Source organism: Hylaeus anthracinus, unplaced genomic scaffold (genome assembly GCF_026225885.1).
Source record: "Hylaeus anthracinus isolate JK02 unplaced genomic scaffold, UHH_iyHylAnth1.0_haploid 11985, whole genome shotgun sequence".
Lineage (NCBI taxonomy): Eukaryota > Metazoa > Arthropoda > Insecta > Hymenoptera > Colletidae > Hylaeus > Hylaeus anthracinus.
Window position 1 is genome coordinate 1401341 of NW_026534333.1, and position 19781 is coordinate 1421121.

At 38.9% G+C, this 19781-nt stretch overlaps 1 protein-coding gene across 1 annotated transcript; it reads left to right on the forward strand.

The window, feature by feature from the left end:
* The first annotated feature begins 1037 nt into the window (after positions 1-1037).
* LOC128887025 (prohormone-2-like) lies at positions 1038-16148 on the forward strand. Its single transcript, XM_054142448.1, has 9 exons — positions 1038-1757; positions 5974-6091; positions 6463-6558; positions 7229-7361; positions 7444-7653; positions 12546-12647; positions 12972-13054; positions 13852-14099; positions 14435-16148. The coding sequence occupies exons 2-9, from the start codon at positions 5974-5976 to the stop codon at positions 14519-14521; spliced, it is 1077 nt and encodes a 358-aa protein (XP_053998423.1). The 5' UTR covers positions 1038-1757; the 3' UTR covers positions 14522-16148.
* Positions 16149-19781: the final 3633 nt, after the last annotated feature.

The following is a 19781-nucleotide window of genomic DNA, read 5'->3' on the forward strand; positions in this document are numbered from 1 at the left end:
TGTGTGTGTGTGTGTGTGTGTGTGTGTGTGTGTGTGTGTGTGTGTGTCGAGAATGGGGGAGAGATCAAGCGACGCGCGAAAACTTTTTTCCCTTTTCTTCGCCCTAGCGTTACCGCGCTCACGTCCGTCCCGTGCTCCTTCGAACAAAATATTTATCGTCGCCGCGGATGTATCCTTGAAACATTCACGACGTCGCCCTCGAGACCCTTTCCGTCAACGAACGCTACGCCTCGACGAATCCGTTCTTACCGATATGCAAATTTGAAATTTTCACTCGCGAACGGACGACGATCGTTATGTACGTATGCCGCAGGATTCTTACCCATGGAGGCCTATTACCTACAGAGGCCTCCCTACGGTAGAACTACATTACTAATTTTCCCATCGTCATTGTTATTGTGTTCGACGCGTGTCTACATTTCGTATATATTCTATGTATATGATATGTTTATCGAATTACTTTATAGTATTCATATATATATATATATATATATATATATATATATATATGATATATTGAAATAAAACGAATAGAACAAATTGCATTAGGAGCAATTGTTTAACTTTCGTGTATGCGAAAGGGTGGTTAATATTGTCGTCTAGCGAAGCGATATATCACGGGAAAAATGTCCACCGGCGCGAGTAGTATTTGTGCTGTTGGGTCAGACGCTATAGCGAGCCTTCGTGAGGCGAAATAAGTCAACGGTATGGCACATTCTATTCCTACATAGTGGACCATTTTTCTTAATTTAAGAATGTTCTTTCATTCGCCATCCACCACTCGAGTAGACGCTACCACGTTCGGTATTAAAAAAAAATAGCACTTCGAGGAAAAAAAATCGTTTTAAATATAGTAGGTGTAGAAATTAATTTTGTGCCTCTTCATTCGCTTATATCTTTGGTTTAACATTCAAAAGTTTGTACATCGAGATATTCCAAATTACCATTTATCTAAACAAAATGATTTAAACGGTCCTTTTCACCCCCCATCAACCCTGTGAAATACCTAACATCAAAGCTTGTTTATATATTTTCCTATTCCTAAACGATCGTAACCTCCACTTATAGCATAGAAAAAGTACTATCATAAGCTAACACTTTGTTAACATTTTGTACAATCTGTATAACCGAAATAAACCTATAAAAGGTTTCAAAGGCTCAAATTAAAAAAAAAAAAAAAAAATGCCCTGTGAATTAATCAAACGAAAATGGGAAACCGGTTGTACGGTTTTCAGTCGTCGAGTCGTCGAAGAAAATGACAATTAGCGGGCTGCGCCCTTCGCGAAATGGTATCCTTAAAACAATAAAGGTCCGAGATGGGCAACGTGGGAGAAGATTTCAAGGATAGCCCCCGTGGATCTGGTCGGGTCATCGCGTGGGCACTTATTTCGTGGCACAACAGGACCCTCCACCCTCTTCACGCGTCCCACGCCGCTCGTGTGTGTGTGTTGGTTGCGTGTGCGCGCGTTATGTATCCCCTCTCTCCGCGTCACCGCGTTCGGTTGAGGTGGGGAGCGCGGCAAGGCGGCGTGTCAGAAGGGGTGAGGGTTGGCCGCACGTCGCGGGTGGTGGGGATGGTTGATCGACCGTACCCTCAGCCGGTTTTCTAGTCGCCCTGCCGAGCCCCGACGTTCATTCTACCTCGATCAGCCGAGCGAGCAACATCTCTGCAATCCCCACGGAGAAGGACACGGCGAAGAGCTCGAAGGACGTCTGGGGAACTAGAACAAAGTCGAGACAGCGCGAGATCGAGAAAGGTGAAATTTCCCTTTTACAGCTATGTATATCCTCTCTTTTTCTAACGATATAAGCCAATTATTCTCTTTTTCTCGCCGATTTATTTTCGCCGGAATTCGAATCGCGAATGTTAGGGAATGGGGTGGGGAAGGAGGAGAGCGAGGAGCGATCCTTCGATCGATTTAATTGCCCAACTTTCCGCGAGATAAAGGACGGCTAAAATTGTACGGTTATTAATAGAAAACCAGGAATAGGAACTCGAGTTGATTTTGTTTCGCGATTAGAACTCTTTATCGCCGCGGAAGCACGAAACTTTCGAGGACTACTCTTTCTAGCTGGGGCACCGTTTCCATGAATCTTCTTTTCGTCGCGAAATTATTTTCGTCTCGCGGTATATTTGCGGGACGCTCGAATTCCTTTGGTTTTCCAGATCGAGGATACGTCGTTGTTGCTCGGGAACGAAAGATGAAATCGCATTAATTTGTACAGTTTCATACGTTGTTACTATTTTTATGCATGGTATTACAATTTTATTATACGCGTTGATGGACAAAGACACTTGATATTTAATATTTAATTTAATTTGATTATTCGCTATCAGTACGTGGTATTATTTTCATAACCAAACAAAAATTATATTAGAAATTATAGTAATTCTAATGTATTTATTTTATGAAATACATCAACAGGATTAGGAAAAAAGAAACCTCATGCGCGTTCAGAGCAAAATAGGCAACTTCCGCGATTAACTTTGAATAATTTAATTAATTTAACTCTGAAAATGAAATGAAAAATTTTGTTGATAGAAAGGACAATATATTATTCTTATATATATATACATATATTACTACTCTCGACTAATATAAATATGAATTCTTGAGATGACTGTAAATGAAATTAATCATTTTTGCAATAATAAAAATACAGATTCTCAAGATAACTGAAAATAAAATTAATAGCTCATTTGTGCTAACAAGAATCTCATATTTATATTAGTACTCCGTAATAAAAGTATGATTTATTCTCACTACTAAAAAAAAAAAAAATATTTTTATAGGAAATTATATTATTAGGTGTAGAAATTAATTCTGCGCCTTTTTATATCGAATCATTTATAACTTCAGTTTAAGTAGAAATATTCAAGCGTCATTTTCTAGTTATATGTTAAATTTCCAATCTATACATATATTACATAACCCAAGTATTATATAATCAAAATTTTATGGTTACCAAATTACATACAGAAGTATTGCAATGGCCATCAGGTTGAGACTCAGGTCTGTATCAAACCATATACCGTAACAGAGACCAGTTTAATTATTCACAAGGTTCGTACTTTACTTACTTTAATTACGTTACCTTATCTTTGAATATAGAGGCACAGAATTAATTTCTACACCTAACAGAGATACATTTAATTTACAAATTTTACAAATCGTTACATCGTTTCTATCGTGTAAAGACACGGGAAGCGTGCACGAGTTTAAAGTTGCTCTGTAAGACTGTCTATAGATCGTGTAGGTCCGGAGCAGGTTGTTCGCAGTTGTAAGTTTTTCCTTTCTTCTCTCTCTTTCCTTTTTCTTTTGTAAATTTAACATCGCATCGACAGCTTTAATACGCTTATTACCGACGACTGTTAGGACCGGGGGAGTGCGAAGTGGTTGAATCTTATTACGAATCGTTGACTATTTAACAAACGAGAGGACTTGAGTTATTCGTTTAGTATCGTTGAAATTTTCGCATAAAGTAGCTTTAATTTGAACTTTGATACGGAATTCCGAGTGATAGTGTAAGATTTGTTGTTCTCGTTCTTAAGAACAAAGAAATTCTGTCGTCTTACGACGCGGTCGGATTTGTCAATGGAAAGTACGGTGAATGAAATGCATCTTTAATTGCGGGTCGCATAGATGCATATACAAACGCGATAAATGGCTATAGTGTTCCTAGACGCAACAAGTGTGCGATTTCTGGGTCTACTATATCCGGTTTGGTTTTATTCGCAGGACGGGTTTAATTGGCCCGCGTTATCTATCGAACGTTTAATCGTGCTTTCGCGGGAATTACTTGCTCGTGAATCGACCAGGTGTCGTACACTTATCATGAATATTCTGATTGACCCATTAACCATCGGTGTTCTATTTATTTATATATTTTTCTTTTTTTAAATCTCTTATCGTTTCATTTTTGAACTTCGTTTAGAACAAAAGCATACAAGTCGAAATGATGTATAGTATCGTAATAATGACGGAGAGCCTGGTTTACCTAATAAATATCAATGTTTAATTCAGTCATAGTAAAAAATATTACTCATAATATAATTCAAATATAATTCGGTCTCGTATTTATTACTATGTTGTTCATGTTTGTTTAAGTATATAAAAATATATATGAATTCAAGTAAATGTTACTTTTTATATTATCGTTAAAGTCCGGCATATTTTTTACTATATAATTTGAGTTTATCTATTTATAAAAGTATATATATATTTGTTTTAACGTCTGTTGAACGTTTGTTGAAACGACTGTAAATATGTTTATACAAATCTCGTCAACGTAATGGTTCGTTTCTTTTTAAATGGTTTAAATAGCAATTTACGGTAATCAAATTTCGCACGAGCGGAGTCGCTTCGAACCCTGACATTTCGACGGAAGACTCATTAGGCGCCGACGATTATGAGATCTAAACCCGCTACTCGAATTTAGTTAATTGAACGGTGATTAGCGACAACGCGAGCCGACGTAAACTAATTGCGCGTATGTTGCGGCGTGTTTGCAATTCAATTATCAGCGCCACTTGTTGGGCCTGGAGAGACACCAGCGTCTCGTGTATCTATGAAAGCGGACACAAACTGCAGCGAATTCGAAACTGCGCCAGTAATTCGATCCAATAATAATTAGTGTACCACCGAGCAGTCGTGGGAAAATTTTAATTGAAACGAAAATAAGTAATACCTGTTCGAGATGATTTATTTCGAATCATTATTTCCGATACAATTTGCATTTGAAAATGAAAATAATAACAATTCATACGAAGTAATCGATATTAGAAATAACGAATTATTTGGCCATTTTTTTTTATTTCGAATTTACCGAACGAAGTAATCTTCAAAATGATACGAAACAAAAGGGGTTTATTGTAAGAAATTCGCGAATGGATAAAAATCCACAGTCTAGTAATAAAAAAATGGCATCTTCAATTTTACTTGTATTTTCAACTCCCTTGTTTGTTAATCTTGAAAACAAGTGATAACGTACGAATCGATAATAATTCGATCACTCGCCATATACGTTTCGACTACTTCTACTCGCCAAGAAAGAACGTTCCCGTTGAATTTTCACGGGATCGTACGAAAACACTCGCGATCTCTTATAGTATGTACTTCCTACATAGTATGGCCGTTAATTTTTCACATGCAGTGGAAATAGATTCCTGACATTTCGCATTATGTGACATTTAAGCTTCTTTCGTAGTGACCTGCTATCTTCATTTGCTCGAGCACTTCGACCCGCGCACGGACGGGAACACTCTACACTAACGACCGCTCTTAATCCATTCATCTTTGACCCGTTTCAACCGTTGAAAAGATGCGACAACGTCCTGAATCCCTCTGATCCTTTCGCAACGATTCGATTCGCCGGTTATCTTCGAAAATTTATCGAGGATACATCGAATAAAATACCTGGTACCTCGACACGCTTCCAAGTACGGCCTCTTTCAAACAGAAATCTCCAAGACAGATTATGTCACGATTGATGTTCACTTTGGCAAGTGAATTTTAACTTAATTAAAAAAATAACGCTGGCTCCATGAAATATCAGGTTGATCAAAAAGTTCGTTCAGCTTACTAACTCCAGTTCGATTGTTTAGTATTCAAAGTCACTCGACAGTGAACGCTTAGCCTTGTTTATCGACTGCGGATTTTTAAGTCTGATTTTTTTCCAATTTTCATTTTTTGTTCGCTTTTTACCTAATAAATATCAATATCAACATTTGCAAACTGAAAAGAACTTGAAAAGGAGCGGTTAAACATTTAGAAGAATTATTTACGTCGGTAAATGAGAAGTCCTACAGAATAGTTGAATATTTCACGAGGGGTTGAAGTAATAAAAGAAATATTTATACAAAAGTGATTCGGTTCGGTGCTCGATTTACGTAGAGTTCTTGGAGAATCCACGTGTCAGGGTTTACCACATGGGTTCAAAGACCATCGTGAATGTAAATATTCATGCTTACAGATGACGCGCGAGTGGGTGTGGTTATTAACTCTGTGCTCCATCGTCGCGATATGCGAATCGTTGCCCACGAACCTGTCGGAGAACGCGAAAAAGACTGACCAAGCCATGAGACCAAAACGTAAGTCGTGATTCGATTTTACAGGAAAACGTACAGTTTACTTATCTTACCAGCGTGCTACGTCGACCTGCGTGCACTTGCATATACACTTCTTTCGAATAAAAGAATAATTACGTATAGTTGGAGGCAACCGTACGTGAAACTTTTCTAGAATAGCTAATAATTATATACATTTAGTTTGATTAAGTATATTCGTTGAATCGTAACGTTGTTCGACATTCTTGCTCGCGTTAGGGTACGTGAACGTTGAGAATAAGTAGAAAGAACGTGTAATGTGGTCAGACATGTTCAGTATATCACACGATTCTAAAATATTTGCCAATAATTTTCTTTTTATTCGATCGCTTATCGGGAATGCGTATTGTTCTCAGCTAAACGGGCACAGGAAATGTTGATGTTTGGCAATCAACAAAATCGTCAGGCGGACGGCAACGCGGGAGCATCTTACACGTCCAACGCGGAGAAGAGTAAGAAATAACGTGCACGTTATTGCAGGGAGAAAAAAAAAGATCAATCGTGGAAGCGATAGCCCTCTACTTAACGCGTGCTTTTCAGTTAATTGAACAAATTAATTCCGAAAGTTAAGTGTCTAAGAAAATGAATTCGAGATACTTAAATACTGAAATATTTAAATTTCGACGAAGTTACAGAAACGAGTAACATAATAAACGTTCGGTTACATAGTTTCTAATAGTCTTTAAACAAAATTTAATCGCAGTAGAAATTTTCGAGAGTACTAGTCTGGCAGTCGACGTGTTAAACCGCGACTGATCTTTCTTTGTCTCTGCAATAGAATATCTGTTAGATATTATTAGATAGAATATCTAATATCTAGATTATTATTAACGCAAAATAATGTTTTCTTTATATTCTTACTATATCTTTATGAAGCTATTACCAACGGATCGACGAGGCTTTCCCGTTGAAAATGAATGCAAATACAATCTTCCTTCGGATTATTTGCAATTATAAGCTATTCGCATAATTATTGAATCGTTCGAATTACGTATAATTAAAACTCGCCCAAATATGGTCGAGTTCGTACTCGTTTTCATCTGGAGAATCCCGTCAACGCTGTCCTGACATCGTCGAAGGGATACAGTTTCCTTGTTCTGATTGTTCTCTCCCTCGTTCCAGGAACTGCTTCCGCGTCAGGATTGGGTGGACTGAAGGTAGCCCTAGCCGAAGAAGAGAAGACCTCTCGCTCGAAGGAGCTGGGCAACGGTCTCTACGATCGGGATTCCTTTTCCCCTTACGACAAAAATTACGAGTGAGTGTTTCCAGAAAACTACGAACGCGATTTATCGCGGAATATCGACTCCCGAGCCCGGGACGCTCGTTTATCGTTACAGCTACGGTAAGGTCCTGATGAACGAGCTGGGCGACGAACTGCCCCAGGTCTGGGACGTTGCTCCGTATTCCCGTTACTACTTGAACGAGGAGCGTCGAAAGAGATCCGACAAGTCCGTTCTGGTTGGAACGACCACCATCAAACCGTCGACCACTTCGTTCCAGTCACCAACAGCCACGCAGCAGACTGTACAGGCGCAGATGAAGAGGAGGTAAGTCAACCATTTTCTTATTCTGCAGGACTACTTTGCGGTTAACGATCATTTGAACTTGTAATAGCAGGCGTAGAAATTATTTTATTATTTCAAGTAGAGGAAATAGCTTCGGATTTGTTACCGAGCTCATATATAAAGAGATAATTCAGATAAAAATTTGACATTCTTAATTTAATCAATTTCTACTGGAGTGATCTCTACTGGATATCTGGATTTCTACCGGTGGTTCGGGAGGTGATTTGAAACAACATTTTCGTTAAGGAAAAAAGTTGTTTCAAATCACCTCCCGAACCACCCCTTTCAAGGTGTTACAACATCTTTCGGACACCCTGTATTTGTTAGCCGGCCCTAACCCAATCATGAAAAATCGAGGCGGACGTCCTGGGACTTACACTTAGTCTAGGACAGCCTGTATGAATGAAACGCAGAGTGTCCCACGCAGAAAAAAAAAACCTTTTAAAGATACCACTCCGACCGAACCTCTTTTATTATCCTGGCGACCACTGAACCCCAGCGAAACTTCATCCATAGAGAATGAAAAACACCTCGTGCGACATAAACGAGGGGAAAAATAGAGGAAAAATAGAGGGGAACAAGCTGCCCCTGTGATCGAACGTTACCCCTCGAAGCGGGAAACCGCGTTATTCCAGCGGAAACAAACTCCGCTGATGATCAGCCACGATAACGACAGCCTCTCCAAGTCGTATCGAACGACTTGGTCGTCAAGTCGACCGCCGTTCCTGGCGGGGGCAACGCCCTCGCCAGCCCTCTCATCCCCATTCAAAAGAAACGTCGAAGAAAAAGAGGGATATCCCGAGCCAGAGGGCGGGAACGGGTGAGCTTCCGCAGGGGTGGGAATCGCGGACGGCTTGCACGAAGCCGATTCACCCTGCTCGCGGACTACCTGTTCCACAGGTGAATTCGCTCCGGCGCACCCTGACTGGGGTCGCGTGGAACGCAATTGGCGTCGGTGAGGACACCGGGGACGTTTATAAATTGCGCGAGGACACCTCTCCTCCTTACGTAAGATTTTACCTGGAGTTTTCTTAAAAAGCGTTGAACACACCACTCTGTACCAAAACTAATCGGAATGGGTATAGTTTAATAAATTTAGTGGCTGTGGCGGACAGTGGAGCAGTGAGTAGCGTAAGCGACTATCGCGCTGAGAACCTTGATTTTCGAATCGCGGCCGGTTCGCCGCGATTTTTCATGGTAAGATTACGACCGGCTAACAAATATAAACATTGAAAAGCCTACGTGGCATAGGATAAGCAATGGAAAAAATTAAAGACATTAAAAGAAAAAGAGAAATTGGGAATAGCAAACGCATAGTGGTGAAATTACGAGACTACAGTTCCCATTCACCTTAACCCTTTGCACTTCGAGAAGTGACTCCCAGTCACCGTTAGATTTCACGCAGCAAATCTACAATACCTAATGTTTCTAAACATATATATATATATATATATGATATATATATTAATAAATGAATTGACTATATTTAATATATATATATACATATATATGTATATAAGTATAGGTGACATGGCAGTCGACGCGATAAAAGTATAGAAGTAAATCCGTACGTGTACAACGAAACATAGTTAACGAGAGCTCCGTTTTTCTTTTTCTTTTTAACTGGGAAATATTTACTCCGAAAGCAATAGCAATCATCGGCGAACCTAAACGGACGGTGAAATTGGAGAGTTCGTTCGATAAATGGCGACGAATGGCTCGCGTCGTCAATTTAAATCGCAAGTCGATACTTTTGCTGGTCGAAGGTTGTCGATGGTATTTGCAGCGGCGACGCGTGACGTAAAATTGCTTTCATTAATTAAGTCTACGTCGTCGGTGACGTTCCCCGCGGTACGTCATAGCGTGATCAATTATTTTCAAGTCAGCCGATAGAGCTCTTTACGTCAAACTTTTATTTTTACGCGCAAACCTAGACACGAGTGTGCATTTCCTGACCTGTAAATGAATGTCACAGGTCACCAGCTGCGCGCATACTAATTTCCCATATCTAGAGAAACGGAGTCTCGTCGAAACTTGCGGAGAAACTAGAGGCAAACAACGGGGAGGAAATACTTTCGACAAAGCATCACGAAACTGTCAAGTCCGTGACGCGGGTGTTTCGATTCAATTTCTTTCCACTGATCAATTCACCGCGCGCGCTTATGTCAATTCATATTTTTACGTACATACACAGTAAATGAGTCGAAACTTGAACGATGGTACGTGTTATCTTCTAAACGGTATAATATGTACGGTCTGACTATGTCTATCGAAGACACATGTCTAAATCAAATTATACGTTTGATGTTTCCAAATAAATTTTCCATTATACATAACATGTACACGGATAAACTTTACGCATGTATTCAAAATGATTCATTCGATATTTCTTGGATGAATATTTTGTCGACATATGCACGTTTTAAAAAATTTCTCACATCATCATTCGCCAATGCTCTTATTAACAATCTGAAAAGATCAAGGATAACAATAAATAAATATCTTTCGCGTTTTCATTCCTTACAACATGGATATTTAATGACAAAATTTGAAAGAATTCCGTAATTATGGCTATTTGCGCAATCACTTAAGAAACTAGAACCAGCTAAAATTGCTTTTATTAAAAGCTCATCTAAAGCTCGCCGATGGCAGCGTTTCGTTTAAATCCCAGTTAGTTCTAAATTGATTCGCAAACGCTGAGAAAACGCAAAGTACATCGCTAACGAACTTCTCCGTATACTAATTACGAACGTAACTTCGTCAGAGCAAACTTAAATTAACGAAAGTCGTTGGAAAACGGTCGTTACAGATGCCACCGTGCACGCGGCACAGACCTCTCGCTGTCAACCTTAAATAAAAAAACAACAGCACATTCAACTTCACCGAAGAAAATATTTTATAAATAATACATAGATAGAATAAAATATAATAATTTATTTCTTATCGTAAATTTCAATCGAACGCAACGAATAATATATTTGCGATTTCTTTTTTTTTTTTTTGTTTAAATCGACACGTTTTACTTCGCTCCATAAAGTACGCAAGACGGTCGGGAAATCGCTGGGAGTACAGCGGCGTAAGAGGCGCGTGGGCGGTCAGGGTGTCGGTGCGTGGGTGTGTTTGTGCGCACAGAGACGATCGTACGGGGTACACGCGCACAGTTTGGTGCAGTCATCGAGACTCGTTCGATACCCGTGACGCAATAGAGGTAGACTTTCCAAGGGGTGGGTCCACGAAAAGCTGAATGGGAGCCGGGCAGCGAAATGTAGGTCAACCTCGACTATTGCTCGACGTATCGCCAGCCAATCAGCTGACGAGAATAGACGCCTAGTTACTGTCCTAGCTTTCCGCGAGATGCATGATAATTCACGGAGCCACGGCTGAATTCGGTGCCGGGAACGTCGTCGTCGACGGAAACTTGGAAAACGATGCATCGTACGTGCGAATCACGAACCTCGAAACTCGACCAGAGATTGCTTACATTTTATTCCGATAATTGACGACGAATGAAGTATACGTACCGAACGTATTAGCAATTCGTAACTTTTATTTAAGAGAACAGTTAACGCTTGATTTTATGGAGCGTATATTCATTTTGACTCGTTCTAAATTTCGCAATGTTTCGCAGAAATATTTTTATATCTTTCCCCTGCCACTTATAACGACGTTTATCGATTTAGGGAAAAGCGTATATTTAAATTGATCTTTGTCCGAGGCTTTTAATTTGTTCTAGTAAACTGACTTCATTTATTGAAATATTGTTTCAGGAGCGTGCAACTGCCAAAAAGAAATACTTTTCGTATGTGTAACAGCGTGTATTATTCTAAATAATGATAATAACAGTAGCGTGCATCGTTTAAAAAAAGTAACAGTCCGTTTCGAACATTTTTCTCTTCGACCATACGTCGCTTGGTGAGAAACTGTTCGACTGATTCCGCGTGTAAGGTGTATGTATCGCATTTGACACGGAGCGAATAGATATCGTGGATCATATCGTACACGAATGTACTCTAGCGAAACAAGTCGGAAAGCTGAATGAAACCACCTGACGAGTCGGAACGTTTTGGCATATATCCAGCCAATCAGCTGACTGTATTAGTCGGCGGCGTTATATCGATCATCCGCAACGGAGCATGCACTAGGCATGCTCCACGGACCTGACCTAGGACAATATCCTGCCAACGGCTGGCGCAAACGCGTACGATCCACTCTCGTTGTATCGACGCTTTAGGATTCGCGTTCTTTTATTCGATGCGCTTTTCATTCAGGATACTTTTCCTCTTCAACAGTCACGGACAAAAAGATAGAACGTCCTACTAGTTTTGGCATTTTTTTTATGTCGTTGATAACATAAACGAAAGTCGTTGCATTCGCAACAATTTGTACTGTTTTCGTTCGTGGGTTCCAGTTGTTTAAACTAAAATATCGATGTCTGAAATGATTGACTTTAGGATTTATTCATTTCTATATTTGTAATATTCGTTCTTTAACCCATTGCACTTGGATGTCCTCTATGAAAGGAGAATCGTAATCTAATCGCGAGAATTTATAATCAAGTCTAAAATATTACTAAAAAAAGACACGTTTCCAAAGTTACTTTATGTAATGGGATTCCTGTTCGCAAATTTAGCAACGAGACGAGACGAAGTGCAAAGGGTTAATTCAACATTCGAATTCATCCAAATTCATCCGAATTCGTTCGAATTGTACAGCCCAGGGACGATAATATAGAACACCCTATTCATTTTTACATTTCGATTAAATAGGTAACGTAAACGCTTGTTTCAGAAGAGTTCAATTAAACGAGTCTTTTGGTCTGCAAAATAAATTGCGAACGTTTGAATTAAAGGTGGAAATTGCTCGATTGTTTTCAGCGTTCCGATTTACCAAGAGCCACGATTCAAGAGGGAATTAGACATCGATCCAGAGGATGTGTTGACCCTGCTCTCCCTCTGGGAAAACGAGCGTCGTAATCGGTGAGGATTATATTCGATTAATGTTAATTACGAACTATGTAAATTTTCGAGACGGTAGTATTGCTGTTTCGAGTAAGCTGTTATTTATTTATGAGTTCGACACCTTGTTTCGGAATCTTTGCCAGAAAAGTAGGGAAAAGTAGTAGCTTCCGAGGGGAAATATTTCGATCGATACTTTTATATACTTTACTGTTACTATTTACTTTGAAATAAATGCTCGAAACAGACGAAAGGAGGACAGCGGCTTGCGATGCAACCTCCTAATATACATATAAAAACAAATCACTGAATTCTGTTGTTGAAAAGTCATCAATTTTTGTACAGAAACTGGCACAAATACGTGAACGACGAGTACGAGAACGTGGACGACGACGGCAACATCCTCGAAGAGGAGGCCCCTCGAAACAGTAAGTCGAAGAGAATAGATCAAATCTGAGCGCTATGCGATCGTTCAGCGCACGGTGACACCCAGTTCTAATATAGATCGAATTAATTAAATATAAAAAGAAATGTTCGTTTCGTCTATCTATTAGGTATAGAAATCTTCTTTTCGGTTTTTAGAATTGCTAAGCTAAAAATAATGTATATACCTTTACATTTTGTATCAAGCAACAAAAGCAAAAAAGAGGTTTAGGCATACGTAACGGGACAGTTGCGACGGCTGCCCTTCACAAAGTTCATTTATATTTAGGTCTACATTTTTTATTGGGTTCGATCGAATGTCTGACGTTACATCCAGCCCGACTCCTATATTTAGTTTCCGTTGGTATTAAAGGCAAAGTTCGGTTTCGCGCAGAGAAACATTAATCCAAACATGGCTCCGATCGGACTATTTTTGATTACACATCGTTCGAATCATTTTTTAGTCATTAAAACTGCGTCTAATTAAAATGATTTCGAGTATAGTCGTGTTTGGACTTGTTTTTATCGCGAAAATCTGACGAACTCGTTGCTAATACGCTCGCGAATACGATAGTGATTCAATAATAGAATAATAATTCAATAATAATATTAATAATATTTATAATAATATTCGTTGTCTTATAAACTGCTATTACATGTTTGAGTTTTTCTTTTAACGGAATATTTGGGTGTTTCTATCTAAATTAAACGCTCCACCCTGAATAATCACTTAAAAGCGACAACTGTGATACTTTTATCGTCCAAGAAAACGTGATTGATTTCATTAATCATCCTCTCGCAGTCATTCCATGGGTGGAATCCCCGTTGTATCCTCATCGTCGATACAGCGTCGATTCCCTGTCTTCGTCCGATATCGGAATTGTACGTACCCATCCGCCGAGCTATTACGAACAATACGGCAACCAGTACGCTCAACAATACGAGGGCGGTTCTCAATACGGCAGCCCTCAATACGGTCTTGTTTATCCTAAACAAACGTACTACAACGCGCCAGAGAAGAGGTTCATGGTCACCAGGAAACGCTCGCAGGTAACGCGCTACTACTGATTCTTGGTACGCTTGTAATCCGTTAGAAGGAAAATAATAAGCGAAATTGTACGGCTAAGCTGTATAAAATTTATATCGTATATCTAGATAAATTATAATACATTGATAAATTCATTTAGATACATCAGCTTGAGAACTTAGAAAAACTAACACTTTAACGTAACAACGCGACAAATAAATATTTCTACTCCAACTAAGAAACAAACAAAATAAGTTACAAAGAAAAATAAGTGAATCGAATACAGAGGCATAGAATTAATGTCAACGCCTATTAATAGTCATCTATTAATACTGATCAGTTTACTCTTTTGTTGCAGGCGTACGACCCCTACTCCGGCGCTGCTCAGTTCCAAATCAGCTCTCAATCGCGAGGATATCCCTACCCACATCGCCTAGTCTATTAAGCCATCCGATTCTGCTCGGCAAACTAAAGTAACGAAAAGAAACAGAAAAAGAGATCGAGAAATAAATTATCGAGAACGTATTCGGGGTAAACAGCGAGAGGTATCCAACAGCGACGGGAGAAAGAAGGGTAACGGAATTTACGTTTTCGGACTCTCGTACAACACAAAACACGATTTCGCGGTCTTTTCGGCGAGGTTCCTCTCTGACGTCTCCCCCCATCCCCCCCCCCACACCTCCACCCCCACCCCCACCCCACAATCATATTTTTAGTCGTTCTGTCTTTGTTGCGAACACAGCGATACGTGCTCGAGTAGCGAAACAAGAAAAGACTACTTCTTACTTTAAGAAACACGGTGCTCAGAAAGACTTTTCACTAGCTACAAGAGTCTGCTGAAGAGATAACAGATCACTCGCGTCTTAATCGTTTAGCGGCGCCGCATTGATTCACTTCCGTTAAAATCACTCCGAATGATTTCCGTTGTAACGTAAATTTTCGTTTGGATACGTGTACCGCAGAAATGTCGAGATTCTTATACGATCAAGGGAACGTCGTCGCTCCGAAAATATCGAACGTTTCGATGTCCATTTTCTATGGAGAGAATATTAACGTCGATCGCGCGATAATGATTAAGGTACCACGTGAAAGGATAACTCGGGCGCTTTCACTTGGGTACTTCAGCGTGCTCTTGTACCTTTTCGCTTGAAACGGTGAAGTTACAGTATTTAAGCACCTCGCGCGTGCAACGCCCGGGGCGCAATTGAGAAACCCCCGGCGATCACGCCACGACTGAAATCGTTAAACAATCGTAGTACTCGAATCAAACTACCCTCAGGCTTGGTTTACGATTTTTCTGACTGATATAAAAGACGAAGATTAACTATTTTCCATGGGGCTAGCTCGAACGGCGTAGACGTAGCATTCCATCCGATAGATAACCGTAGAACTTGAAACGAGAGACGGATTATTGGCGTTGTTGATCGTATTCGAACGTTCGATAAATATTTCTGAAATTTCTGGTTGACGCCAGAGAGAGATTATACGGATGAAGCGGAGGAGCCTATAGGGGCCTCTGTAAGCGAAGATTGCTGACGCGACGAAAGAGAGATTTCAGAAATATTTAAGGAAAGAAGATGTCCAACGAGGAGAACAAGGACGGGACTTTCGATCCGTGGATCGTAAAGAACGACAAGTGATTTTAGGATACGCGAATTCAGAACGAAAGACAAGGAGGGAAGATACGTAGTTTCTTAAGCTATCGTTCGTTTCGCGCCAATGGACATTGTTATATGCATATTGTCCCTAGGGATGTTCGAGTCTAACACGATTTTCTAGAAAATCAGACTTTTTTTTTTTTTTTTTTTTTTTTTGAAGTAACAACCGATTTTTGTACCTCGATCTCTCGTGAAATATGAACACGGTTTTCGATCGTTATTTCAATCGGATTACATCGTTTAATGCGCGATTACTTAACAGTAATTGATTTATCATTTAATTTTTAGCTCATTTTTGTCGTGTATAATATCTGAAATACAAATACTTTTGAAGTTGAGACTTTAAAAATATGTAATACGATTAGTAAGCAGAGAAACAATTTTTCGAATTGATCTTTAAGATGTCGTTTCTTTTAGCAAATTTATGCCAGTCGATTCGGTTGAAAATCGATTTTTGAATCGAACATTCCTAATAGTCTCTAATATATCTGGCGTCAAGAAGCAAGCAGCGCGATCGAAGTTCGATTGAGGCTTGTTCATACGATTCATGTTTGTACCTCGTCAGTTTAATTTACTTTGCAAACACAGATATACTGGCTGTCCCGAAAATGTTGTAACACATTGAAAGGGGTGGTTCGGGAGATGATTTGAAACACCTTTTTCCCTAGCGAAAATGTTGTTTCAAATCACACCCCGAACCACTCCTTTCACGGACCTCCAACATTGTTTAGACACCCCGTATGTATATATCGAGGATAGCAAACGAACAGTGTTATCGAGTACTGAAAATATCAGTTTGAATCCAAAGGTACCTTCGGTGTTAAACGCTACAACATATCTTCTATTGGATTCACACTTTATATTCGACGTGTAACAATATTCTCCTAAACCTCTACCATTATGTTAGGCGTAGAAATTAATTCTGTGCCTCTATATCCAATCATTCGTGACTTCAATTTAAGGAGAAATATTCAATCGTCATTTTGTTATCATTAAACTGCGAATTTTATGCATCTACGATATAAACTAATATAATCAGCACGTACTAAACGTAACCAAAAGTTATGAGCACTTATGCAAAATGAAACAACAATATTATTGTAATAATTGTAGAGTATATCCAACATACATTATGTATAATTTATGTATGTTCTCTATATTATTTTATTCATTAAATGCACATCATCCGCAGTTTGATTATTATATGTTAAATTACATATCATTACAGTCTCCATTACAATGAATTTATATTGTATAATCAAAGTCCTAACCTAATGACAATTACAACTGTACGCATATGTATGTACGAAGATTGGTAGCCATACATCTTTACTTATTATTATTATTATTATTATTATTATTATTATTATTATTATTATTATTCTAACAGATAGTACACTTGATAATTACAGTAATTGTAGTAGAGTAACAATAACAAAACATTTGATGGCCACTACAGTTCGTATAGATACATTGCAACGACCATCAGGTTGAGACTTGTATAGATATTTAGTACAAAGCAGGCTCATACTTTAACATGCCATTACGCCGATTTGATATGTCTATTTAAACTAGAGTTGTGAACAATTGAATACAAAGGCACAGAATTAATTTCTACGCCTAACACTTTAAATATAATCGTCAATTAATTTTCTAATCGTGAACGACACTAATACACGTATGCCTGCGCTAGTAAGTGGCAAGAATTAATTCGACGAGCGTTTAATGCATATCTCGATAATGTTCACTTTCGAGCTCGAAGTTCAAGTTTTTTGCACCTTGATCTGAAATCGAGATTCCTACCACTTTGTGCTACAGGTTATATCTATCGAATTGCAACCAACGCTTTGTAATTTTTTATATAAAAGCGAACGTACACAATTGCGTGAACATCCCTCGAGAGGTTAATTTTCAAACGTAACGATATAATTTTACTCTCGGCACGAGACGTGCGCAAGTTCTGTTTTAGTGTAATATTTTAATTCTACAAGGTATTGTGATCGCAATTAACGGTAATTTCGACACTAAAGTAAATGTACACGTACGTGTCAGTATCCCTCGCGAAGTTAACCGAAACACGACGATGCAGTTTTACTAACGGTACGAAATATGCGTACGTTTTCTTTTAGCTGGAATCAACGAAGGCGTCTCGAGAACCTAAATCTCCGATGAATTTTCGATTCCTCGCGTCGAAAGCAGCGCGTTGGCAACTTTTTTCAAAGCACAAAGCCAACGTGACTCGATGATAAGAGGGTTGTACGGCAAACGATCAAAATCAATTGAAATTTTCACCCGACTTGCGAGTGTAAAGTGTGAAATACCTTTTTAACGATAATCCATCGTCTTACCAATGCCACTGAGAAATATTATGCAAGGGAGAAACTAATGGGGAAGTACGGGAACGTACTTGCGAACGATAGCGAGTTAAATCTGACGATTCTTTTCCGATTGAAACCAAACACGGCCTTCCATTGCAGCAAACGTTCCGAGGAGACTGAATAATTCTTTTCGCTTCTTTTAGTATTTCTTTCTTCTTTTTTTCTGCTATTGTTTCTCGTCGTCTGATCGATACGCTCGAAACGTCGCGTGTGATTTTGCGACGGCTGACGAAATTAGATAACGAAAGGATAATTAAAAAAAAAAAAAAAAGAAAAAAAAAATGGACAAATCAAGACAAGTAACGAGCGGACGACTGACCGATCGGCACAGAACGATCGGCGTGGAAAGAAAACCTTTTGTGACTTAATGCTATATATTTTTGACGATCGTTTAGCGTGTAATTAGATTTACTTCTAGACTAAGTATTATCGAAACGATGAAAATAAATTCAGTATTTATCGTATATGTAATTAATGTTACTATAGATGACGAGAAATGTCGATTAATTATCGTGCAATTGAAGGGATAACCAATCAATCGGGATTTGCGTTTCATTGGTAAAGATTTTGAGCTGGAAAACGCGGCTAATTTCGATGAAAATTTTCTCCGTTTAGAGCTTTTCTCGTTCGATCGATGCTCAGTTGAACTGTAAAACGTTTCGATCGCAAAATCTTTCACAATAAATAAAAAGAAAAGGTTAAAAAAGAGAGAGAAACTATCCGAACGAGTTAGTTTTCGACGTGACTGTCACGTCTTTTTTCGAAAATCTATAGAGAGACATTGTATTTTTACTGTAAAATTAATCCTCGGACAGCGTATATTTTTTTAGCAAAGAAAATCACGATCGTTGCTTCTCGAAGACTAAGAAACAAAACAAAAAAAAAAAAAAAAGGAAACACGTCCTCGAAGAAGCGTTTCGTCGTTGAAATTTTTAATGCTGGATACAGAACCATGGTGAAAGCTGAAAACAACTTTTCGATCGAAAATCCTAGCGTTGATGCGCGTCACCGTGACGATAGTCGTTATTAAAGTTCTCCTCGTACGATTTAAGGATCCACTTTCGTCTCGACGTGCGCGCACACGAAAGCGAGAAATACCTCCTCTAAACTATTTTAACGCATGCTCGATCCTAAACGTGAAAAATAAAATCCTGTTTCGATACGACGTTTAAAACTTCGAATGAAAACAATTACGTTACTAACGGTTAGTAACATTTTTTAAACGAGGTAGACGGACGATTTTCCAGATTTGCTAAAAAAAACTTCTTGTTATCGATTTTACGGAACTATATTGTATTCCAACATCTTTGACGATGTAGCGTTAAGGGGAAACTTCCGTCTAGAGACGTGATTTTTAGGTAATTTTTCGGATTGAACGGAGAGGAGGAGGAGGATATCGCAAGATCCTTTCGTAATGCGGTTTTCTTTTCTACGTATTGGGTGCTTTCCAATTACTTGAGGAACACCACTGCGAAGAGTTGAAAAATTGGTAATTTTTGTAATTCATTTCTTTGAATTAACATCAATTAGACGTTCTTAAATATTCTAGTTGCCTGGGGCTGTAACTTTATTACTTCAACGAATTTAAAGAAATTCTGTTACTCGGTTATTCTCCGTGTCATATACTTTCGAAACGTCTAAAAATGAATTGATCTCTTCAACCCTCTAG